The sequence below is a fragment of the Clarias gariepinus genome, chromosome 17 (assembly GCF_024256425.1).
Source record: "Clarias gariepinus isolate MV-2021 ecotype Netherlands chromosome 17, CGAR_prim_01v2, whole genome shotgun sequence".
Taxonomy (NCBI): domain Eukaryota; kingdom Metazoa; phylum Chordata; class Actinopteri; order Siluriformes; family Clariidae; genus Clarias; species Clarias gariepinus.
The window spans coordinates 9,738,897-9,765,783 of record NC_071116.1 but is presented as its reverse complement, the minus strand read 5'-3'; the positions used below and the strand labels follow the sequence as shown (position 1 = coordinate 9,765,783).

The following is a 26,887-nucleotide window of genomic DNA, read 5'->3' as shown; positions in this document are numbered from 1 at the left end:
CAATTTCCCATAAAATTCTGAAGCAGAATGTTCAATCTTCAGTTTGTGACCTCAGGCTGAAGTGTACTTTGACATTTCATTTGGCTGTTCATTTAGTCTGTGAGTCCAAATGAAGAAAAAAACTCCATACAGTATATAGGCTAAATTCAGACTTTTATTCAGTTTTAGGCAAACTTAGGCAACCTTTAACTGAGGTAACTATTTTTTTGTTTGTTTTACAGTAATTTCGATGATTACAGCTTAGAGCTTATGAAAATTAAGTATTCCAAAATATTTGCATATTTCCTAAAATTAGTCAAAATACAATACAGTCAAAATGCAGATGAAAAGCCTTATACACTCAGTACTTGGTTGGGACTACTTTTGCTTAAATTGCTGCATAATCGCACAGATAATGGCACAGATAATTGTTGTTGGTGGTCTTTTGCCTGCTCCCGGCAAGGGGTCGCCACAGTGGACCATCCGGTCCGAACATACAATCTTGGCACAGGTTTTACACCGAATGCCCTTCCTGACGCAACCCTCCCATTTTATCTGGGCTTGGGGCCAGCACTGTATCCAGTGGCTGGGTTGGGGCACTGGCTGGGAATCGCACAAATAATAAAAAATCCATAATCTCAATTTATTAGAATATAGTCTCAGTAAAAATTTACCAATTTACAATACAGAAATTTTAAAAATGTATGTTCATTTCTGCATGCATGCATCATTGTGGCATGGAGGAAATCAGTCTGTGGCAATGCTCAGGCGTTATTGAAGACCAGGTTGCATTGATAGCAGCCGTCAGCTCATCTGTATTGATGAGTCGGGTGTTTCCTTTTACAGCAGGACTGCCGATTGTCCGAAGAAAGATAGGAATCATTCCCAAAAACTTTGTTAGCAGATGGAAGCATGAAATGTTCTAAAATCTCCTGGTAGAAAGCTACATTGACTTTGTACTTAATAAAACAAAGGCCCTTAGATTAGAACTTAGATTCTGTGCCTCTCCGCTCTTCCTCCATACACTGGCACCTTGATTTCTGTAAATGCAAAGTTTCATTTGATCAGAGGACATTGTACCACTGAGCAGGAGTCTAGTTCTTTTTCTCCTTATCCCAGGTAAGATGTCTGACATTGTCCCTTTGTTTAGGAGTGGCTTGATACTACAGACGGAATGCAGTTGTAGGCCATTTCCTAAAAAATGTCAGTGTCCTGATTCACTGACTGAAGACTCTCTTCACTTCATTGAAGCTCTCCCATGTTCTTAAACAAGCTTTGCTTGACATTTTCTTAAGGCTGCAGAAGTAATGTTGCTTGCACATCCTTTTAGTACCATAGTTTTTTTCTTCCAAGCAATTTACAATCATACAGGATTAATAAAGGATTTTAAAATTTAAGTAAAAAGCTGTAATTGTTAAAAACAAAACAGGCCTGACATATTCTACTTTGTGTAATGCATCTAGATTCTAACACTTTTTTAAACTAAATTAGGGAAAAATATTTATTATTATTATTATTATTATTATTTGTATATTATAATGTTGTGTTAAAAAGATAGATGGCTATATACTCATACTGTAGCTACAGATAGCATCTCATTCGTACCTAATCAAGTAAATAATGTTGTCTACTGTATGTTGTTACATTGACACCTGACGAGTAAGTTCTCGAAGTTGTGGAGGTAAAAAATGCGGGAATATGAGCAAGTTTAGGAATTTGAATGGCTTTTGACAAGGACCAAATTTTAATATTTAAACAGCTCAACTTATGAATAAATGAATGAATAAGTTCATTGTACCATTCTGTACACCAAGATGGAACATTATCTTTGGCTCACTGGAAACCCAAACACAACACACAACAAATAGCATGTAAAAACAAATGACATAAAAAGACAAATGCATTAGTTATATGCAATTAAAACTTTAAAGAAGGACAGCAGTATAAACAATAAACAAACACACGAGTAATCATGAATAGTGCATATAAAAATTTTATGACTGCTTGTTCAGTGCACTAACTGCAGTTGGCACAAAAAAGACAAACACTTAAACAGTATATCATTTTACTGGCCAGAGGTGTCCTATACTGTCATCCTGAAGGCATTCATTCTAATTCAGAATAAAGGGGGTTTTCAGTGTCAGTTCAAGTATTGATTTGTCCACCTTTCAGTAAAACAAATAATTTTACTATTGCTAGGAAAAAATTGACTTTTATTTTATTTTTGATTTTTGCAAAGTGTCAGCTTATCCATTTTGTTGTTGAAAGATCTTAAGTTTGATTTGATGTTTTTTTTTTTTTTTTTTTTTGTCTTTTCTTTTTTCCCAAATGCCACAACAGGTTGCATCCCAATAATTATAAATAAAAAATAAAAGTCTATTCTCCAAAACAGAACTGATACAACCGATTTGGTGTGCGTGACATGGGTGTGTTAGTGTGTTTCTGTCATGTGAATTCATGTGTGTGTGTGTGTCTGTGTGTGTGTGTGTGTGTGTGTGAGAGAGAGAGATGTGTGGGTGCTACAGTCTGTGTGTGACAAGTGAATGTGTTTGTGAGTTGTGTGTGAATTTGTGTGTTAACATTTGTGATGTGTGTGTGTGTGTGTGTGTGTGTGTGTGTGTGTGAGAGAGACATTTGTGATGTGTGATTGTGTAGAATAGGGGGGAATTTTACCTTAAGACCTCCATAAAGCCACGGATGCTGGACCCGTTTGAGATGTCAAAAATCCCTCCGCAATTTTGCATCCTCAATGTCTTGCGATCAAATAGGCCTGTGTTGATGGCGATTGTATAAATCCTTAAAGGAACAAGAGGGCCCTCACACACTATAACGACATTGGGCTGATATCATAGTGCTTGGACCCTAATAATCACTCCTACTTCCCATTCCATTCTTTGTGGCCATTTAGTTATTTTTCAGTGTTCTCAACACTAAAAAAATTTGGCAGAAGAGAAATTCATAGATGAGTAAAGAAGTCCATTTGTGTACAGGTGCACAGGATTCTGGTTTGCCTGTGTATCAGTTGATGTGTTGGACAGGTAAAATGACAATAGGATTCAGTGACCTATAAGCAAATGTATTCAGTTTGGATTATTTAGGTAAATTTAGATTTATTGCACAGTTTTTCTGCTTAATTAAATTGACTATTAGTTTAACATTTTAGCTGGACAATTCATTTAAACTGTAAATATTTCACTGCCCATAGTTTTATAAAGAATCCTGCGTTTATCTGTGAGTATTATTAGTGTTGTACTTTAGCAAGAGAATTCTGAGCTACTGTAATGTTCTTACAGTATTTGTCTGTTCTGGTCTGAACATGAACAACACCTTTAAGTCCCTAGATTTCAAGCATGTCTCAACATAACTATACATCATTAACACGTAACAGTTAAGACTTCCATAAGCACTTCAAAGGTACAGTGACAGTTATATGAACCTTTAAAAGGTGTGAAAATACTCCAACCCCACCCTGCCTAGGGGCAGTAGCACATTTAATGTAGTAACCGAGCCAACCCAAAACCATACTTTTAGCCTTGTTAATGTATGGAGAACAAATAGATGCAAAGACAGGAGTGCCGTGTTTAGGGTGATTTAAAGGCTTTTTAAGACTTCTCAATATTAATGTATGCAAATTTTCTTATCTTTTCAATTATTCATTTTCTTTCGATTTTGAAAGTCTTGGCAAGTTATTTTCAGTGTTTTTGCTTTTCTTTTATGTTGAGTATTTTTATATATTTATTATGTCATTTATGTATAAAATGAATGTTTTTTTTAAGTGATCTAATTATTTTCATTCTGTAGCTGGTTGAATAATTTTTCCATCTTGGTTAAGCACTTCACTGACACAAACATTTGTTTAATTTTCCTTAAACACAGCATCTAATTAAACCTTACATGGAAAGGAAAAAAAAGACCCCATTCAAATATTTATACATCAAAATTGCACTACATATTCTAACTATATTGACACGATCGTTTAAATAAGACAGCTAATTCAAAATTGTCCTATTGCAAATTTTCTGACGTATTTATACTTAAATTAAATATTTGTCAGCCTGTGCTGAAAAACATGCATTTTAGCTGTTACAGTGAATGATTTGCGCAACACAAGTTCCTCAAAACTAAATTACAACAAAAAACTAGGACCAATTGAAATAAATTTTGTGTATTTGTTTTTTACATGTGCATGTGCTAATCAACTTTTTTTTTTAGGCTCGTTCCAGTAGCATATTCTGTGACTGGTGGTTTCCTGTTTTGGAAAAGGGACATGTGACCTATGCTTAAGGAAGCACTTTTACCGCATATAACCCGAATCATTGTTTTTTTATGCAGTGTCAAGTGTCAAACACGTGCTCCACACGTGCATAATTTCATTTTATTTTATATATACATATTTCTGACAAAATCTTTACTGTCCTACAAATGTTTTGTATTCATAAAATGTAGTAAACTAATAAAATACATGGTCAGAATAGGTAAAGAAAATATGCCTTGGTGAAAATTTTTTATTAATTTCTTAAAATTTTATTTTGCTGACCTGCCATTTAGTGTCCTTCATGTAGAAGGCTGGGGGTTTGAATACCAAGCCATTTCATTACTCAACTCACCAAATGTTTTTACTTTTAGTGAAAATCGTTGGAAAGACAATATCACTTTCCATGACAACAAAACAGTATCTTATTATGAATATCGGCAGTATTTCTTTGAGGAGAGCATGTCTGTAGGCAATGAATCAGATGTGGTCACCATCCCAAACATGCTGGTTCTGGTAAGACACCCTGTCAACTATTTAAGAGAAAGAATGTGCTCATATGTTATTAAAGCATATATATATATATATATATATATATATATATATATATATATATATATATATATATATATATATATATATATATATATATATATATATATATACACACACACACACACACACACACACACACACACACACACACACACACACACACACACACACACTACTGCTCAAAAATTTGGGGTCACTTGCAAATTTCTTTGTTTTTGCTTAGTGATTTATTTTTCACATTCTACAGCAATATTGGGGATTTCAAAACTATGAAGTTACACATATGGAAAAAGGTAATTATGTAACAACAGTCAGTTGTTATTTTAAGACACAGTGGTCAGCCTTTTCTTTTTAGTTTCAGGAAGACAGGAAACTGAAAGACAGGAAACTGAAAGACAGGAAACTTCACAGGGTGGCAAGACCACTTACCTAAACTCAACTCTGCTGCAGACAAGTTAGAGGTTAGAGCTGTTACTGTATGTTTACAGATCATGAGTAGCAGATACATCTCGATATTAACTGTTCAGAGGAGATTATTGCATTGTTTGGACACCTTCAGCATTGCTTTACAATGTAAAAAGAAATTTAAAATCAGGAAAGACCTGGATTTTAAAAGTGATCCCAAACTTTTGAGCAGTAGTATATACAGTGGAACCTTGGATCGCGAGCAACTTAATCTGCGAGCATTTTGAAAGGTAAAAGAATTTTTTAATACATTTTAAATCGTTAAATTAGCGAGGTCTTGATATATAAGTACTGTAGTACACATGGGTTTTAGGACCACAACTGAGCCAATGGTTCTTCTCTCTCCTGTGCTGTGGGGTGGTTAATTCCCATAAGTCTCCCATGCTCTGTCTCAGTGTGCGTGAGTCAACTTCTGTGCACATGTGTACTGTTTACGATAACATTGTGACCACGTGTGCACGCCTAAAGTATTTTTTTTAATTTTCTGTCCATGTGTAGCGCTTATTCTTTAGTAACTGTACTGCAACGACGACTCCCTTAAAGAGAAGGCTGTAGCAGTGCGAGAGATGAATCTGTTTATAGGAGTGATTCGGGTTGTGTGTGTGTGTGTGTGTGTGTGTGTGTGTGTGAGAGAGAGAGAGAGAAAGTTTATTTCAAAGGTAAAGTGCAGGTAAAAATTTTTTTTTTTTTACTTTATATTTTGTATTAATTATTTTTGTGTAAATATATGTAAAGTTTCCATTGTTTCTTATGCAGGAAATTCGCATTGATATATAAGTGTTTTGATATAAAAGCACATTTCCAGAATGAATTACTGTATGCTCGCAATCCAAGGTTTAACTGATATACACACAGTGGAATGTGAAAGTTTAGGCACTCCTAGTGGAATTTTTTGTTAATGTGAACAGTTGAGCAATGATGAAATGATCTTTGGGTTTTAATCCAACAATCAGCAGCCATGGTTTTCTCTAGGCAGTTACCTAGCACTCAAGACTATAAGAAAAAGTTATAAGAAGCTAGTAAAGTGTTTTCAAGTACCGATTTGCTCAGTTTGGAATGCAATAAAAAAATGGCAGGTAACAGGAACAGTGGAGGTCAAGAAAAGGTGACCAAGACCAAGAAAAATGTCAGAGAGCACTGCTTATAGGTTTGCTAAAAAAGCAAGTTAGAAACTCCATTTGACTGCAAAAGACCTGCATAAATATTGCCTTCTGGTAAGAGTCATCAGAAGAAATCCTCTCCTAAGTCCACAACTCAAAATTCAGCATTTGAATTTTTCAAAAAGCCTGATGCATTTTAGAAAAAGGTCTCCAAGCTTTTGCTGTGGGTACTTTTCCCTTTGTTATTATTATTATTATTATTATTATTATTATTATTTTTGTTTAAAATATAAAGGGAATGTGTCATTTTTAACTTTTGGCTTTTCGAGATCATTTTATCTTCCACTTGCTTAGCTGATCACACTAAAAGAAATTTTGACAAGAGGGGGGCAAATTTTGCATGTGAATGGCTCATACATAATATAGTATATGATATGATATGATATGATATAATATGATACAATATAATATAAAATGCTTACACTGCTCAAATTCAAAGAACACTTTGAAATTAATCTCAATTGGGAAAAAAACTTGCTAGATATCTATACTAATATGACTGGGTAATGTGTTAGGAACGAAAGGATTCCACATTGTTTGATGAAAACTAAAATGGAAACCTAGAGCGCTGAATTAAGCGAAACCCAGAAACTTAAAAAATCATTAACAAATGATGTGGCAGGATAGTCCATTTTGCTGCAATTTTATTGAAACAACTCAAAATGGCACAGTACTCAGTAATTTGTAAAGACCCTCACGAGCTTGTATGCATGCCATGACATCGGGCCATGTACCTACTGTAATGAGACAAAGGATGTCGTCCTGCTGTATCTCCTCCCAGATCTGAACCAGGTCGTCACTGAGCTCCTGGACAGTTTGCAACCTGACGGTGTAAACTGGATCGAACTGTGAAATCAGTTCAAGCAGGCATAGAACAAGTCAATGTTATCAATTTCTTCATTCTTCAGAAAACGCCTCTCACCACATGAGGACAGCACAGGGTGCCACTGGCAGAATGCCAATCGAGCTCCATGGTGCGGGGCAGTGAGCACAAGCCCACTAGAGGAGGTTGGGCACTCAAGCCACCTTTATAAAGTTTGTTGCTAATTGTTTGGTCCAAGCCTGCTGGAGGTTATTTTGTAGGGCTCTGGCAGTGCTCATCTTTTTCTTCCTTGCACAAAGGAGGGAATACAGTCAGCTGATAGGTTAAAGACCTTCCACAGCCCTGTCCAGCTCTCCTAAAGTAACTGCCTGTCTCCTGGAATCTCCTCCATGTTATTAAGACTGGGAGACACATCAAACTCTCCGGCAAGTGCCATGCTGGAGTTGGACTGCCTGTGTAACCTCTGTTGGGTACAGGTATTGCCTCATGCTACTGGTAGTGACACTGACTCTAGCCAAATGCAAAAGTGAAAGGCAGTAAGAAAGATGCAATACTCTGTTAAAAAGTATTTCCTTTTTTGAGCAGTGTATAAACATTTAGATTGTGTGTGTATATGGTATATGTATAGAGAAAACTGATGCACATTAGTTTATGACCTATCTATTTGACTTATTTACCCTTTTAATTTGCTGTGTTTTAGGCAGCATCAGTGATGTTGGAGAACTTGCCCCTGCCAGTGCTGCAATTAATCAGTTTAACCTTCAGTTCTTTTAAGGAGGGTCCTTTCGTGACGAAAACTGTAGGAGAGATTTTGTGGGGCTACGACAGCAAGTTGTTAGACTTTCTTAACAACATGTTCCCAAGCATGATGCCATTTAAAGGGAAGTTTGGACTATTTGTGGAGGTATGTATGCTGTATTTCTTAAGAAATAACCAAAGAAGTAACAGGACTATACGGAGTAAGCATTTAGCTGGCAAGACACTTAATCTGTGGTGAATGATAGCACTGAAACACATGCTATTAGAAAGAATTTTGAATGTGTTTAGGCCTGAATGTGTATAGCCAATTAATCCTGTCATCCCATGCAGGGTGTGTTGAGGCCAACAGTGTTCAGTGTTTTCAGGCATCTGAGCTCTTGTGGTCTTTAGAGCCAGCAATTATTAATTAATGAAACTTAAGTCTTTTGTTTGTTGTCAAGTATCCCCATGCTCTTTTTTTTTTTTTTTTTGGTCCAATTTAGTTTAACAACTCCAACACTGGGATGTTTACTGTCTTCACGGGTCAGGATGACATCAGCATAGTTCACAAAGTAGATTCCTGGAATGGTTTGAAAAAAGTGAGGTTATAAAGTCCACTCTGTTAACATCAACAAATCGGATTGCATAATTACAATATTTCAGAGTTTTATTGTAATGCCCATATAATTCCTTAATCAAATTATCCCTTTAATTTTCCTTCAAATGGATCAGGTTGACTATTGGAAATCAGAGCAATGTAACATGATCAATGGTACAGCAGGGCAGATGTGGCCACCGTTCATGACTACAGAATCAACTCTGCCATTTTTCAGTCCAGATGCCTGCAGGTACTGTATTGACAGTAAACACTCTATTCATTTCATGATTATCATCCCTGCATGTCTCTTATTATATCTCTTTATAACCTAGTGATCCATGAATTAAGGCAGGGTATATGTTGTGTATCTGTGTATGTATTATTAAAGCTTGACTCAAGTTTCGCTCATGCATCATCAACTTTTACATTTTTTTTAGCTCATGTCCATCTGACAAAGATATATATATATATATATATACACTCACCTAAAGGATTATTAGGAACACCTGTTTAATTTTTCATTAATGCAATTATCTAATGAAACCAATCACATGGCAGTTGCTTCAATGCATTTAGGGGTGAAAATCTCCTGAACTCCAAACTGAATGTCAGAATGGGAAAGAAAGGTGATTTAAGCAATTTTGAGCGTGGCATGGTTGTTGGTGCCAGACGGGCCGGTCTGAGTATTTCACAATCTGCTCAGTTACTGGGATTTTCACGCACAACCATTTCTAGGGTTTACAAAGAATGGTGTGAAAAGGGAAAAACATCCAGTATGCGGCAGTCCTGTGGGCAAAAATGCCTCGTTGATGCTAGAGGTCAGAGGAGAATGGGCCGACTGATTCAAGCTGATAAAAGAGCAACTTTGACTGAAATAACCACTCGTTACAACCGAGGTATGCAGCAAAGCATTTGTAAAGCCACAACACCACAACCTTGAGGCGGATGGGCTACAACAGCAGAAGACCCCACCGGGTACCACTCATATTCACTACAAATAGGAAAAAAATGCTACAATTTGCACGAGCTCACCAAAATTGGACAGTTGAAGACTGGAAAAATGTTGCCTGGTCAGATGAGTCTCGATTTCTGTTGGGACATTCAAATGGTGGAGTCAGAATTTGGCGTAAACAGAATGAGAACATGGATCCATCATGCCTTATTATCACTGTGCAGTCTGGTGGTGGTGGTGTAATGGTGTGGGGGATGTTTTCTTGGCACACTTTAGGCCCCTTAGTGCCAATTGGGCATCGTTTAAATGCCACGGGCTACCTGAGCATTGTTTCTGACCATGTCCATCCCTTTATGACCACCATGTACCCATCTTCTGATGGCTACTTCCAGCAGGATAATGCACCATGCCACAAAGCTCGAATAATTTCAAATTGGTTTCTTGAACATGACAATGAGTTCACTGTACTAAAATGGCCCCCACAGTCACCAGATCTCAACCCAATAGAGCATCTTTGGGATGTGGTGGAACGGGAGCTTCGTGCCCTGGATGTCCATCCCACTATCCTATCAATATGGGCCAACATTTCTAAAGAATGCTTTCAGCACCTTATTGAATCAATGGCACGTAGAATTAAGGCAGTTCTGAAGGCGAAAGGGGGTCAAACACCGTATTAGTATGGTGTTCCTAATAATCCTTTAGGTGAGTGTATATTCTTTTTCATAAATGTTATGAATGATTTAAAGGTCAATGGAGCTGGTGTATGAGAGACCAGGAACTATGCGAGGAATCCCTGTGTATCATTTTGTGGCTCCAAAAACACTGTTTGCCAATGGCTCAGATTATCCTCCAAATGAAGGTTTCTGTCCATGCAGACAGTCAGGTCTTCTTGATGTTCGCAGTTGCAGGCACAGTAAGTGACCTTGTCCTGACCGACAATTTATATATAGAGATATGTGTTTCTAAATTTTAGAAGCCAAATTTAAATGCACTGTATAGTATCATTAAAAAAAAAAAAGTCTCCCATGTGCCTGGGCAAACACAAGTACTTAGTTACAGATAAAATATATATTTTTTTTTAAAGTAGCTTTTATATGCAACAAGGTACATTTGCTTTGTTTCTCCTAGACTCCCCTATGTTCATTTCCCATCCACATTTCTACAATGCTGATCCTGCCCTTTTGCAGACTGTCAATGGACTTAGCCCCAACGAGCATGACCATGGACTTTTCATTGACATACATCCAGTAAGAAAAATTGTTTACATGTATATATAATGTACTATGGCAAGCTTAGGGTCCTATTAAGATTCTCTTAAAGGGGAATTAATTGATGCATTTAAACGCTTCAGTTGCATTGTGGCTTTTAACAAAGCTTTACAGGGTCTCATTTTTAGGAACACGTATTGAGGCAACTGTATCCAATGAGGGGAGAAAACAATATCTATACTTTTTTTGATAGTTTTATTTATTTATTTGTTAGTTTGCTTCATATTTTGGGGGGTTGCTGGTAGAAATCAGTGGAGACTTAATATATTATCTTATACTATCAAGTCAGCAACTTTAGCTTGGCTTTAGTTATGTATGGTACACTAGTTTTATGTCAAGGTTATTTTCAATCTCCTTAAACTATCTGATAAGGTAATTGGACATTGGTATGAGTATCATGTTATGACTGCCCTTATCATAATTATATTATGGTTTTTGGTATTGTAAAAGTAATCCTATTATGAACAAATAACGCTTAGCTTGATTTTATTGAGCAATATTTCAGACTTTGATCTTTGGTTATGGATGCAGTTTGTTGAAATATCTAAGAACATTTTTTACCCCATGTCTTTTAATGTGGTCGATAACTAACTAATTGTTAAATTGATTTTAATTATGTTATAGTAAGATAAAGGGCAATGTGTTTATATAAATTTTGTTGTATTTGCACATATTTGCATATACCGTATCTTTCAACAACAAACTTAATTACTGGCTTGCAGTAGAAAGCACAATCCTGTATGTTCGTCTTAATTGGCCTTTTGCCACGGAGATAAAAAAAAAATGATGAGATAAAGTCTACTTTATGAGTTATGATTAGCAAAGTATGATAAGACTTCCTAAAGCCCAATAGCACCATTTCACTTGCATTATATTCACTTTTTTGGATAGCTTTTTTATGTTGTCAAACCACTCCACAAAGTTTTCTCCAGCACATCAATGGGGCTAAGGCTTAAATACTTAGTATTTAAATTTATTTCATATTAAATAAAGGACAGGTTAGGACTCTTTGGTGGCCAATTCATGTACAAAAATTATTTCTCATGCTCTCAGATCCACAGTTTGACAATCTGCACCTGATGAATTTGTCTGTAATATGCCGGCATGATCAGGGGGGAAAAATCCAGTGGTTTAAACAATTAATAAACCTCTATATATACTTTATGTATAGAGTATGTATGTACTGTAACTCGCTACGTATCTACAAAAATACAGTAATGTAATTTACACATGTTTCTTGTTGTACCAGGTGTGCCCTGATAGATTTATTGCTTAAACAGAGGTCTTTATTGTTATCCTATTAACCTGTTATTTTCACTCTGATCATTTGTGATGGATTTGCGACATGGTAGTTATACCTACCTCTGTGTGGTTTCATGCCTCACTGTGAATGTTTCGGTTATGAAGTGGCTTGATATGACAGTTGGTCTGGTATGATATTCATGAAAATGGCACTATCTAAATAGGGTCAACTCATTGTCGTTTTAAGACCTTTCTTTAATTGATTGAATACTTCTATTCAAATCAGAGTTTTTTTCCAGGTTAGTATAGGTGTTTCTTTTTTTTGGATGTACCACCTAAATTCAAACAAAGCTCATTATACTAAAAATACATATATATAAGTTGTCATACATGCTCCAGATTTTAGAACATCCAATATTGTATTTAAATCAAAATGAAAATATATAATTATTTAAAGACCAAAGTAAGCATATGGAATATAATCAATATTATGGGGTAGAATTATCACTGTGATGAGGTAGAATTGTTAGTGTTATGATTTTTATGTAGGAAATCTCCAAGTAAACCTAGCTGACATTCATTTGTGCAGATTTGGCTCAAAATTTATTAGAACATCTTGATTCTGTAATTTTTTGAAAAAGGAAATGTTATAAAAGCACCACCTGGTTAGTTGGTTGCTTCTTTCAGACATTTCAAAAATAGACCAGGTGTATCTACCTATCTGGTGACTACGTTGCAGATGCTCCTGATGGAAATAGGGGAACAGGGTCATTATGGCCGCAATCGTTCTTTAAGCTGAAATTGAATGTCCACAGCCTGCAGAATGAAGACCGGCAGCCCAGGCACTAACAGAAATCATTGTAGGCCTCATCCAAAGTCATATTACCAAAAGTGTAGTGCCATGTATTTAAGTAGCGCACCTTTGATGCGTGTTTGATAAGTTGTGGCTCATTTTCATGAACACTGCTTCTACATACATTAGTTATCTATAACTGACCACACGATCAAAGGTTAGACTGACTTTATGAATAGTTTTATCATCATGTAAGAATAAAACATGGCAACAAGCCAAACATCTTACTGTAAATCTCAATTCTGAGAAGTTGCTGTGCAGGCATAAGTCATGCTTAATTCATAGGCTTGGATGTGAAAATGTACAGTAGTCCATGCTTTCATTTCGTTTAGAAATCTTTTTCATTTAAAAAATCAGATGATGTTTTGCTGCCCCCTTGATTTTTTTATTAGTTAAAATTAGGTTAAAACATATATATTATTCACTGTGCTACTGGCTACTTTTGAGGCGGAATAGTTTCTTGTACAGTATGTCACTCAGTGCATGTGTTGACATTGTGAATCAGCTCACCTTAAGTTTTACTACAACAATCTACCATTTGATTTTTTTTAATTCCTTTGCATGCTAATTGGGTCTTCAAGCTCTTACAAAAATGTATATAAATTTTGTGAACATTGTTTCTCTTCACCTGGAGAAAAGGTGGTGAACCATTCATCTGGCTTGCTCTATACTTATTGCTTTCACCAAAATTACATCATTAAACCTATTTGTCTCTTTCCCAGTTTATTACAAGTCATAAAGAAAATAATGCCCAACTATAACCACACACTCAAATACAAACGAGCAGCATTTAATGTGCAGTAGACGTGCTACTCACTGTTCCACTCAAAACATGCATGAAATAACCATCCATAGAAAAGCATACAGTAGGTACAGTCAGTATTTACCCAAAAACTCAAAGCCAAATACACAATTATATTGCAAACATACGTCAAGGGATCCTGGTCACAAATATGTTGATACTGAATGTCCTTCATTTGATAAGTAACTTGATAAGAAAATTGTGTTATCATTTGGTGGCCTGGTTTTTAAGCATGTTGTCTCAGGCCTACCAAGGCCCACTCACACTGCTGCATATGGCCTCCAGCCACTAAAGATCATGGTTTAATAAGTGTGTGTGTGTGTGTGTGTGTGTGTGTGTGTGTGTGTGTGTGTGTGTGTGTGTGTGTGTGATTTTATATATTTATTTAGCTAGCTAGCTAGCTCAGTGTTTCAAGTAACTAATGTGCCAATGATTTACAGGAGACTGGAATACCTATGAATGTGTCAATCAAGCTGCAACTTAACCTGTTAATGAAGAAGGTATCAGGAATAAAGTAAGCATGATGTCAGTCATTTTGTATGTATTTTGTTTGTCTTTCATTTTTGAATTGATCCTAAAATTATTTTTTAGCTGAACCAACTTTTTTATTTTTTTAGACAAACTGGTAAAATAGCTGAAGTAGTGATGCCTATCATTTGGTTTGGTGAGGTATGTACTATAGCTCTAAAAAATAAATACAATTAATTTAGACAATATTTTAAATGCCATTGTATTTACATTAGTCTATACTGTCAATGTGTTTATTTTTAGACCCAGAAGATAAAATGCAAAAAGTTGGGACATTTTTACATTTTAATAAGATGAAAACTAAAAGACGTTCAAATTACATGAGCCAATATTTAATTGACAATAGAACAAAGAGCACATAGATCTTTAAACTGAGAAATTTTACACTTTTATCCACTGAATGAGCTCAATTCAAATTTGATGCCTGCTACTGGTTTCAAAAAAGTTGTGACGGGGGCAATAAAGCAAGAAAATGTAAAAAGAATCAGCTGGAAGAACATCTAGCATCAGGTCTATAACATGATTAGCTTTAAAAGGGATGTCTTAGAGAGGCTCTCAGAAGTAAAGATGGGCAGATGCTCTCCAATCTTTGAAAGAGTGCGTTTTGCAAATCTCATCTATAGTATAGTGCATAACATTGTCAAACTGGAGAAATCTGTGTGTGTAAGCGACAAGGCTGAAGACCTCTGTTGGATGCCCGTGGTCCTCTGGCTTTCAGACATCACTGCATCACTCGGCATGATTGTGTTATTGACACAATACTCCGTGCCATCTGCAGTTGCCAACTACTGTAAAGCTCTATCATGCAAAAAGGAAGCCATGTGTGAACTTGATCCAGAAGCGACCAGGTGGTTTCATAGTAAAGTGTTCTATGGTTAAATGAGTCCAAATTTGATATTCTTGTTGGAAATCAAGGACACCGTGTCCTCCGGGCTAAAGAGGGAGAAGACCTTCCAGGTTATCAGCATTCAGTTTAAAAGCCAGCACCTCTGAAGGTATGGGGTACGCAAGTGCACATGGCATGGACAGCTTGCATGTTCTGGAAGGCACTATGAACGCTAAAAGGTATATAAAGGTCAGTAAAGGTGTATTTTAGCAGGACAAAGCAAATCCACATATTTCAGCTATTACAACAGCATGACTGAGTCCGGGTGCTGAATTACCCTGCCTGTCCAGTCTGGCCGGCCAGTCCTGATCTTTTATCTATAGACAATATCACTGGCGCATCATTAAATGAAAAACACATCAAAGACCACCACGCACTTTTCAGCATCTAGAAACCTATATCAGGCAAGAATGGGACCAAGAATTCCAACACCAGAACTCCAGAAACTCATAACCGCAATGCCCAGACGTCTTTTAAACAGTTTTGAGAGAAAAGAAGATGCTACACCATGGTAAACATGCTCTAATCTCAATTTTTTTGAGAGCTGTAGCAGGCATCCCTGCTACATATAAAATGAGCTTATTTTGTGCATATAATTATAACATTTCTCAGTTTAAACATTTATGGTCTATTGTGAATAAAATATTGGCTGATGTGACTTTTCCGGAATACGGGTTATAAATTCATCTTAGTGAAATGTGTTTCCTATGGACCTCCTCTGGTGATATTAAGGAAAAAAAAATATCCTGTGGTCACGACTTACTAAGGTGTGGAAATGACACTATGTGTTGTGGCGACAACTTAATAACACGTGGCAACAAAATAGTATTCAACAGTTTCCAGTGGTCACATCCCATACTGTATATACCATGTCATTCCCACATGTTATTAAGTTCTGGGCACAACTATGTCTCATGGCCATGTGTTATACTATGTTGTTCCCACGTGTTAAGTCGTGGCCACAAAATAGCATCTCTTTCCCACGCCTTAGTAAGTGGTTGCCACAGAATATAGATGTCACCAGAAGCGCTCTGTAGTTTCCTAACGTTTTGCTTATTTTATTTACAGTTTTTCAATATTTTAATGAGATTTCTTTTGAAAGAATGTTAAAAAGAAGACCTAATGTGTTATCTCTTCCAGAGTGGTTACATTGATGGCCCTATACTTAACACGTTTCGTATGAATCTTGTAATTTTACCTATGGTGATGGAGTATATGCAGTACATCTTCATCGCACTTGGACTGGGCTGTATCGTAGGAGCAGTGGCACTGCAGCTTAGTAAAAAGGTATAATAGACAGTAACACCACTGCAATGCTTTAACTTTATGTATTACTCAATTTTTGAGGTGTTCTACAAACATTAATTGCACTAACTGTCGGTCACTTATGGGATTTACTCATGGGTTACTCTCCTCACCATTTGACTTCATAGTACCAGAAAGAACTTAAAACTACTTTTACCCCTGTCAGTTGCTAACTGTTGGTAGCCAGATCCACCAGTGGTGAAAGGAACTGTGTTAGCAGAGCAAAAATATCTTGTTAAATAAAGAAAGAAATCATAATTTGTTGATAGTGTTTGCGGAACTGTTGTATAAAAGCAATATCACACTTGAGGTTCATGTGCCCCAGACCACATCACAGCCATGCTATATCAAACCATACAGCACTCCCTCTCGTGTTATATTGCTTAATTATGACGAACACTTTTTTTTTTGTGAAAACAAGGTTACAGTATGCTGATTTTATGCAAAATCTTTTATCGATTACTTTTTACACAAAGGAATACAGTGAACATGGAAGAAAATGCAGCTGACGTGGGCAAAGCAGATATACAGTGGCTTGCAAAAGTATTCGGCCCCCTTGAACCTTTCCACATTTTGTCACATTACAGCCACAAACATGAATCAATTTTATTGGAATTCCACATGAAAGACCAATACAAAGTGGTGTACACGTGAGAAGTGAAACGAAAAGCATACATGATTCCGAACATTTTTTTACAAATACATAACTGAAAAGTGGGGTGTGCGTAATTATTCAGCCCCCTGAGTCAGTACGTTGTAGAACCACCTTTTGCTGCAATTACAGCTGCCAGTCTTTTAGGGTATGTCTCTACCAGCTTTGCACATCTAGAGACTGAAATCCTTGCCCATTCTTCTTTGCAAAACAGCTGCAGCTCAGTCAGATTAGATGGATAGCGTTTGTGAACAGCAGTTTTCAGATCTTGCCACAGATTCTCGATTGGATTTAGATCTGGACTTTGACTGGGCCATTCTAACACATGGATATGTTTTGTGTTAAACCATTCCATTGTTGCCCTGGCTTTATGTTTAGGGTCGTTGTCCTGCTGGAAGGTGAACCTCCGCCCCAGTCTCAAGTCTTTTGCAGACTCCAAGAGGTTTTCTTCCAAGATTGCCCTGTATTTGGCTCCATCCATCTTCCCATTAACTCTGACCAGCTTCCCTGTCCCTGCTGAAGAGAAGCACCCCCAGAGCATGATGCTGCCACCACCACATTTGACAGTGGGGATAGTGTGTTCAGAGTGATGTGCAGTGTTAGTTTTCTGCCACACAAAGCATTTTGCATTTTGCAAAAGTTCCATTTTGGTCTCATCTGACCAGAGCACCTTCTTCCACATGTTTGCTGTGTCCCCCACATGGCTTGTGGCAAACTGCAAACGGGACTTCTTATGGTTTTCTGTTAACAATGGCTTTCTTCTTGCCACTCTTCCATAAAGGCCAACTTTGTGCAGTGCACGACTAATAGTTGTCCTATGGACAGATTCCCCCACCTGAGCTGTAGATCTCTGCAGCTCGTCCAGAGTCACCATGGGCCTCTTGGCTGCATTTCTGATCAGCGCTCTCCTTGTTCGGCCTGTGAGTTTAGGTGGACGGCCTTGTCTTGGTAGGTTTACAGTTGTGCCATACTCCTTCCATTTCTAAATGATCGCTTGAACAGTGCTCCGTGGGATGTTCAAGGCTTTGGAAATCTTTTTGTAGCCTAAGCCTGCTTTAAATTTCTCAATAACTTTATCCCTGACCTGTCTGGTGTGTTCTTTGGACTTCATGGTGTTGTTGCTCCCAATATTCACTTAGACAACCTCTGAGGCCGTCACAGAGCAGCCATATTTGTACTGACATTAGGTTACACACAGGTGCACTCGGTTTAGTCATTAGTACTCATCAGGCAATGTCTATGAGCAACTGACTGCACTCAGACCAAAGGGGCTGAATAATTACGCACTCCCCACTTTGCAGTTATTTATTTGTAAAAAATGTTCGGAATCATGTATGATTTATAGTTCCACTTCTCACGTGTACACCACTTTGTATTCGTCTTTCACATTGAATTCCAATGAAATTGATTCATGTTTGTGGCTGTAATGTGACAAAATGTGGAAAGGTTCAAGGGGGCCGAATACTTTTGCAAGCCACTGTATAGATGAACGTGGGTCTTTTTACTTAATATAAAATGCAATATAATATAAATGCAAAAGAAAAATTCATAGCCATATTTTAGCAATAAAATAGTTCCTCCAGCAATAGCTCAATTAAATAGTTTACTCTATGTTGTTTCATAATGTATATACACTCTTCGGCCACTTCATTCAACTGCTTAAAGCCCAGAGCATTTATAGCTTTTTTTTTTTTGTTGTGTTACTTTGTATTTATGAACAGAATACAGTATGTATACAGTATATACACTAATGTACAAAGTAAGTCCCCCTTTTTCAATTCTGTGTGTATTATTATTATTAATAACTTGATCTAATCATTTTGTGTATGACTTTACTAGTCTCTCACATCATAGTGGAGGAATTTTTCCCCATTTCTTCTTTACAACATTGCTTCAGTTTTGAAATGAAATGAAGTTTTTGGGCATTCACTTATGCAGAGATCCTTTAAGATCCTGCCACAGCATTTTGATTTGGTTGATGTCTGAAAAATTAAGGAAAAATGTTTTGAAACAGCCTAGTCAAAATCCAGTCATTTTGATGTAGACTTACTGGTGTGCTTCCAATCATGGTTCTGTTGCATGACCCAATTTTGATCAAGCTTAGGTCTCACATTTGCCTCTTGAATGCTCTGGTATACTGAGGAGTTCATGTTCAACTTGATGACTGCAAGGTGCCCAGGTCCTGTGGCTGCAAAACAAGTCCAAATCATTACCCCTCCATCGCCATGCTTGACAGTGGGTATAAGGTGATTCTGCTGAAATGCTTCAGGTCAAACAACTGCACTTTGGTCTTATCAGGTCATAGAACATTATTCCAGAAGTCTTGTGCTTTGTTCAGGAGCAGTTTTGCACACCTCAGTCATGCTTCTATGTTCTGTTTCATACAGAAAAGGCTTTCTCCTGGCAACGTTCCAGACAAGCTTTTCTTGTGCAGTATTTTTTTAATTGTGCTGTCATGGACTTTAACATTTATACTTTAACATTTATTATGCTCAGTGAGGCCTCTGTTCTCTGAGCATTGCACGGTGTGACCTTGGGTTGACTGTGCTGGATGACCTCTCCTGGGAAGACTGGCAACTGTCTGTGCATCATTTACCTCACTGTAGAATATTGAACTCCATGTGCAGAAACAATTGTTTAAACCCACCATAAAGCAACAAAAATGGTTTGTTGATGCCACACCAGCAAACTGGCAAAACTTCTGCTTTTAAAGAGGTCTTGCTGATGATCAATTAAATAAGGGCTGATGATTAAACCTGGCTGCAACTCACCTTATGTTATTTGTCTAAGGTTGTATTTGCTTAAAACAAAGAGCCATTATCTTCAGATGATTTTTATTACGTTTTTATACCAAAAAAAAAAAAAAAACAATAATAGTAGCATTTGGTGAGGTTAGTATGCCACGTCATTCCCATATTCCGCATGGGGTGCCACTCCTGCCACTCCTACAGTATTTCTGCTTGGGTCAGAATTTTATATAAACAACATGAAAGCATGGATCCATCCTGCATTAAATCAGCAAGTCAGACTGGTGGTTGTCTAATAGTCTGGGGGATATTTTCCTGGGCACCTTGGACACACAACCATATATCAGTGGTTTTCCAGTGTGGCTATAATGCTTTTAAACTAGGTTTGTATGGTGACGTTGTTCTGACTTACACCTACAACCACATGCCAATGGTCAGCAAATAATCTGATTAAAATACTAAAATAGTCTGCTGGGTTTGTTAATGCTTCAGTTAAAAAAAAAAAAAATTACAATTAAAATATACTGTTTCATAAATGGGTGTATGTCAGTAATGAATTTGACCGCACTTTAAACAACATTTCAGTGCTGGCTTAACGGGTTCGCTTGCGATTAAAAAAAAAAAAAAACAATTACACTTAAACTTAAAGTCTCTCTTCAGAAAAGGAGTGCCAGATTCTCCAGGATGGAAAAAAAAAAAGGTACAGCTATTGTAATAAAAATTGTATGAACTGTTCCTAAGACTAATAATGAATCTTTAAAACTTTTTTAATTAGATTGTGGTTTAGTGCTGTTTACTGCTCTTTGTAGATTTTTCATAGAAAAATAAAAAAAATCATCATAAATTTTTTGTAGAAGACATTTGATTCCATTACTTTTGAGAGCATGGCGGCATGTTGGCTTAGTGGTTTGCACTGTCGCCTTGCACTTCCAGGGTCCGGGCTCGATTATCGCTTGGATCTGTGTTCATGGAGTTTTCTCCCTTTGCTTGGTGGGTTTCCTTTGGGTACTCCACAGTTTAGTGCCACATTCCAAAGACATGCACATTTAGGATAATTGCCGTTTCCAAACTGCCCGTAATGTGTGTGTGTGTGTGTGTGTGTGCGTGTGTGTGTATGGTGTTTGTGCACCCAGCGATGGATTGGCACCCATTCTAGGGTCTCCTGGGATAGGTTTCAGTTCCCCCGCAACCCTAAATACAGGATAAAGCAGTAAAGGCAATGAGACTTTTGAGAGCATCTTGGCTTAACATCATTTATTTAAATGTCTCTTGGACTTTTGCAGATTATTGCATATGAGATATGATGAAGAATGGAAAATGCAACACTGCATCACATGTCAGTTTGTAAAAGGTCTCGCGATGCACATGCATAAGACAGTATCTAGGTGATTATTGCTTCCTGTTGGTGATTTAGAAGGGGGAAATAGAACATTCAGTAATAATGCTAGCTTAAAACAGCAGTAGCTGTATTGTAACCTCAAAAGCATACGTTTACATTTGCTTGGAATTAATTTGTTTGCTGAAAATATTATATAAATATTACATAACAAAGGTACACACCTAAAAGCTGGTGCTGATAGACTGTAAATAAATACATGCATATATAGTGCATTTACATTTTGTTATTACATAACCGTTGGTGCTGTTTCTAATTAGTTCTCCTTATATTTTTCACAAAATACTCATTGCATCTGAATATGCAATACTGTTAAGAATGAATGTCCTAGTGCTGTTAGCCAAACAGCACTTGTGAATTTATGAATTCTCTCTTGGGCTTTGTTGTATAAAGAGGTTATTTGCTTAAAAGAAGTGATAAAGGTGCAAAATTATCTGCGATAAACCAAGACCGGCATACAGACCAAGACTGATTGTTCAGATTATTCAGACTGGGTTATGTGCATCGTCTTATCAGTGCTTTCCATTTAAGGCTACTGTCTCCCAAGTCACTGCTGCACATCTATAAACGTGTTGCACAAGTTCTTTTGTAACTGCGGTGCGAGGAGAAATGGATGCCTCACTAGAAAAAGAGCAGCGTGCAGTGATTTTGTGATTAGTGTGAGATGTGTACCTAAACAACTTAAGAAGAACATGAACAGAAGCTTTTGGATGTCTGCAAAAAAAATTGGACCGATACTCTTAAGGACGGTAAAAGTTTCTTAATAAGAATCATTACTGGTGACGGAACATAGATTTATCACTATGAGCCTGAGTAAACAGTAGAAAAAGGAACGGAAACTTCCTCAATCGCCGAAAAGTAAAAGTTCAAAAGTCAACCATCAGCTGAAAAATTGATGCTTACAGTTTTCTGGGATTCTCAGAAAAAGGGCCACTACTGGAACATTATCAGGAAAAAGGTTGGACAATTAACAGTGCTCGTTACAGTGAGATACTTATTGAAGAGTTGAAACCTAAACTTTAGATTAAATGCAGAGGACTGCTATCCAAGGTTGTTGTAATATTGTATGACGATGAACGTCTGCACACTTCTGCCCACACTGTTGACACTCTGCAAAAACTTTTTGAGGTGTTAAAGCATCCTCCCTATAGTCCTGATCACCTGTTTGGCTCCCTAAAAGCAGCCCTATGAGGACAAAGAAGTGAAGAAAGCAGTGCATTTGTGGCTTGCAGCTCACCCTAACAATTTTAATGAGGGAATATAAAAGCTTATTGATTGATAAAGAAAAAGCAATGAGAAGCAATGAAAGAATTTCCAAAAGTTAATCAAAATAAATTCTACAGCCAGAGTGTGGATAATTTTTGACCCTCTGAGTTTTAAGGCCATGAAATCAAGACTTCAGCTCTGTTTTAACATTTGTTGTTCTTGCCATGTTAATTAAAGTTTTCTTATTCTTTTAGGGAAGCAAAAAATTCATTAATCTTGACCCAACTTACACCGAAAAAAATTCTGTAAGAGATTCAGGTAATTTTTTTCTTTTTTCTATCCTCTCTCTTCTTTCCTGGCTGTTAAAAATCCGTAAGAGTACATCCATTCAAGAGAAAGCATCCATTAATCTAAAGATTTATTTATGTATATATATATGTACGTATGTATATGTATGTGTGTGTATGTACAGTATATGTGTATGTATACTGTATATAATTACTAGACTATAAAGGCAGTACAGTATGGCATTACCTGACCAAAAACTTGTATGTTCAAGTTAAATGGACAGACTTGTGTACAATGTTTTTGTGTGCTGTATCTTTAAGATTTCAAATATGAAATATCTGAGAGATTTTGAAAAAGGCCAACTTGTGATGGCTAAATAAATGTCTAGCCATCTTCAAAATTGTCTTGTGAGGTGTTTCCATGCAGGGGTTAGTACCTACTGTACCAGAGGGGTCCACTTTGTCCACAAATATACAATTTAGGTAAATGAATAAAAAAGCAATTTCCTGATGCATTAGAAAATACTAATAAAAAGCTCAGTGGTTAGGGCTTTCATCAGAAGGTTGTAAATTCAAGTTGTGACAGGCACAGACTGTCATTAATATCCTAGCAGGCATCCTTGTGTAATTAAATGTCCAAATTTATTTACTTAAAAAAGAAATAACTTACAAATGTATGTCCTTCAAAACTATTGATGTTTCAGAATTTTCACAGTCACTAAAGTTCATAAAAAATAGTGGGGAAAACAAAAATATTCTAGGTGTGGAGAGTCTGTGGGACTGTGAAACATTTTATTGAAGTAGAAGATGGGGAGTATATAGGAGCTCACTCTGTACAAGTGTGGTGAGCAGAAAAGCATGTCAGAAAGCACATGAGGCAATCCTTGAGGATGATTGCCTACAACAGGAGATGACCACATAAGGTCATGCAAAATCAAGAACCTGAGGACACAGACACCTCAAAACTGAACAGCTGACGACTGTAAAAATGTCTATTTTCCTCCGATCCTTCATCACAGGCCAATATCCCATGTTTTAAAAATGCATTATTAATTATTTTATTTATTTATTTTTGCATATGCAGCAAATTATGTTAACTAATTAACGGACTAACTAACTAACCGTTAACATGTTAGTCTTTAGTAAGCATGGCCAATTGTGCATCTTTCACACAATCGAGCTGTTGCTAATGATAATTAGTATTTGATTATGTTCTGTCTGTAAAAAAAAAAAAAAAACTCCCCAACTGTAAAGCATGTAACAAGTTTAGCCTTACATCCAGTCTTAATGAACTTTCTTTTTCTTCTTCTTCTTTACATAGATACAAAGTAGGACTTTCTAGGCCTGCACACATCCCTGATCTCAGGACAATGGTAAAACTCATTTGGTACAAAACATCGCCTATTACAGCGAGTCCTCTGCTTTTACAGGACTGAATTTCTTCTGTGCTAAATCTATGATGCACAAGGAATTGATGGCGGTGTTTTTATTTGTCTGATCTCATAAAAGAGTCAAAAAACTTGTCAAAGAAACTGAGTTTTAAACATTGTGTACTACTTTAATTTTTATGGTAGGCTGTGTCTGTATGTCTGTGTTTAGACGTTTAAGTAATGTATATTTAGTGGGAAGCACTCTTCTTTATTCTGGGATTACCTGGGTGGGATGCACTTATTCCATTTTGTCAATTTAATTATCCAGGTCTGCAAATTGTTTTATAGATTTTTCTAGCCATATTTTCCTTAAAAGCCATATATAACTTTGCACTTCAATTTAAAGTAGATTTACGAAAGGGCTCTATGTATATCGACTAAATGCAACGGGGGAAGAGAGGACAAAAAAATAATGCTTAGATTTAATTTGAATGCCTTTTAGCTTTGAATATAGTGTGCAATATGTACTGTATACTGTATGTGTATGGATACAGTTTGTGGTGGCCAATTCATGAATTAAAATTATTCCTTATGCTCTCAAAACCACTCTCTCACAATTTGAGCCCTGGTATAACTGGGATACTGTGGTCATTTGGTACATCCAGGTAGTCGGGTTACTTCATTCTATTGACACATACCTTTGCTGAGCTCGAGCAACTGAAGCAACATCAGACCTCAGATCATAACACTGCCTGCAGATGCTTATACAGTTGGCACTATGCAGCATGGGTACATCGTTTCATGCGTTTCACTTCTTACCCCGACACTCCCATAGCTGTGAAATAATAGGCTACACCTGGACGCATCAGACCAGATCCATCTCTTATTGCTCCAGAGTTCAATATTTACACTTCCTAACAAATGTAGGATTTTTTAATTATTAGCTTTACTACGCTTACTTTTAATATTAAACATAGCTGTAGTGTCTGAATTTTTGACCTATGCAAACTATGCAAAGCATTAAAGTGATCTCCTTTCATGATTTTTTTTTTTACCATTTCTTCCACAAAGTTGACACTTCAGCACAATCCTTACGGTTTTTAATAATGCATTGGACAGTTCATCACGCAATTTCAGTAATTTGGAAAAGAAACTGAGTTAAGTTTAATTTATTTTTTTTCTTTTATAAGACAAAGAAGGGAGCAAAGAGGAAGGATACAGAAGAAGAAGAAAAAGCAAGGGAGGTGAGCAAGAAGGAAAAACGGCAGAACGTAAAAAAAAGGACAAGGCGGGGGGGGGGGGGGGCGTTGTCTTTTATGCAAGGGGGCTTCAGGGTGGTCCAGGCTAGGTATGGTCTACCCTTTGTATTGCTTCGGTTGTGGCTGACCAAAATTTTTCCCTGCAGTTAAGGGCTGGCCAGTTGTTTGATTCTCTCCTAAACAGCTCCCCAACCCTAAGGAGAGCGTTTGTTTATTTGGGCAAATTTTGGTGACCAACTCTGAAACCACTTCTGTCCCACCCAGAGCAATACCCCAGGGCACCCAGGACAAAGACACTCCGGAACATGAACACCAACCCCGAGAAATATACAGCATGGCTGTTCTGTAAAAGCAACTTTTTAGGGGCCTGGTAATGTAAAATTAAACATGTTTAATAAAATGTACTTGTCTTTAAATATTTTGTGTTCCTTGAGTATTCGGGTGGAATCATTTTATGGTTCTTATTTGCCATACCAAACCAAAGTGTTCAAATTTACCATAAATAAGGTTGGAAGCAACAACAGTTCCATCACCGGTATATAATAGAATTTTCATCATTCATACCTCCTCTGCCAGGAAAATAGAGTTAAGCATTATTTCACTTGGAGAGTATTTTACGTATATGAGGTTAGAAGCATTCTAATTGAAACAGTGTTTTATTTAAAAATAATTTCTATTTTATTTTCAAAATAAATCACATGAACAATTTGTTAGACCAACATGTTATCTGCTAGTGCAAAGACTTAACTTTAATTTTAATAACTTAAATAGTACAAAGTCTTTATTGATTATTATAGAGCATTTAATAAGGGTCATAATAAATTGATTTAAACTTCTTCTAGCTAGTCATAGTCATCGAAAGATGAAATGTTTCCATGCTGATGTGAGTGGTCTTTTCCAGGATGACAATGTTCCTATGCACAAGGCTTTATTTATGTTGATTGTAAATGGTTCTTACAGTCACCTGAACACATGTGGATAGTTTTGGAGCCATGTGTTAGACAGTGCTTGCAGTCAACAATAATAATTAATTTAATATTATTTTAAAGCATGCTCCAGCCTTGCTCTGGAAGGTGATATTGGGCTTTCAGTAATTTCTTTGAACTAGAAGAACAATTGTACAACATAAAGTAATAGATGAATCTGGAGAACAAGGTTAAATTTATTCAGGAATTTTCTGCAGCTCTGTGTCACAATTACACATATAGGGTCATATTCAAATTTTTCAAGATGCACTGTGTATATCATGAAAAAGTACATTTTCTTTCAGAATTTAATTCAAAAAGTGAAACCCAATTTTTATTATTTACAAAAAAATTTATTATTTAGTATTATTTACTGCCTACTTCAGTACACTCACAGGGAAAACTGTTGACCCCCTCTAAACAGAGGATAAGCCGCAGGAGGTCTCATTGAAAGTAGTGATTGTTTGCAATTTAATTTAATGTTATTTTTAAATTGCTTTTACCAGTGATCATTGTTGCAATTCAGACTCAAGAAAGGTGTCTAGGTTTATATGAAGTCCACTTTTTTTTATTGGAGGCTCAGGTAAAAAAAACTTTGT

At 36.6% G+C, this 26,887-nt stretch overlaps 1 protein-coding gene across 2 annotated transcripts in view; it reads left to right on the top strand.

Moving 5' to 3' along the window:
- scarb1 (scavenger receptor class B, member 1) overlaps positions 1-25,352 on the top strand; it is a 30,507-nt gene extending 5,155 nt beyond the window's left edge. The window contains exons 3-13 of one of the 2 annotated variants that reach the window (XM_053516363.1): positions 4,606-4,747; positions 7,935-8,138; positions 8,476-8,571; positions 8,705-8,820; positions 10,269-10,435; positions 10,651-10,769; positions 14,128-14,201; positions 14,305-14,356; positions 16,242-16,388; positions 22,662-22,725; positions 24,016-25,352. In XM_053516363.1, the coding sequence (XP_053372338.1) occupies positions 4,606-4,747; positions 7,935-8,138; positions 8,476-8,571; positions 8,705-8,820; positions 10,269-10,435; positions 10,651-10,769; positions 14,128-14,201; positions 14,305-14,356; positions 16,242-16,388; positions 22,662-22,725; positions 24,016-24,026 (1,192 nt within the window). In that variant the 3' untranslated portion in view covers positions 24,027-25,352. The remainder of the gene's footprint in view (positions 1-4,605; positions 4,748-7,934; positions 8,139-8,475; positions 8,572-8,704; positions 8,821-10,268; positions 10,436-10,650; positions 10,770-14,127; positions 14,202-14,304; positions 14,357-16,241; positions 16,389-22,661; positions 22,726-24,015) is intronic. The other variant, XM_053516364.1, reaches the window with a different exon arrangement.
- The last annotated feature ends 1,535 nt before the right edge of the window (positions 25,353-26,887 follow it).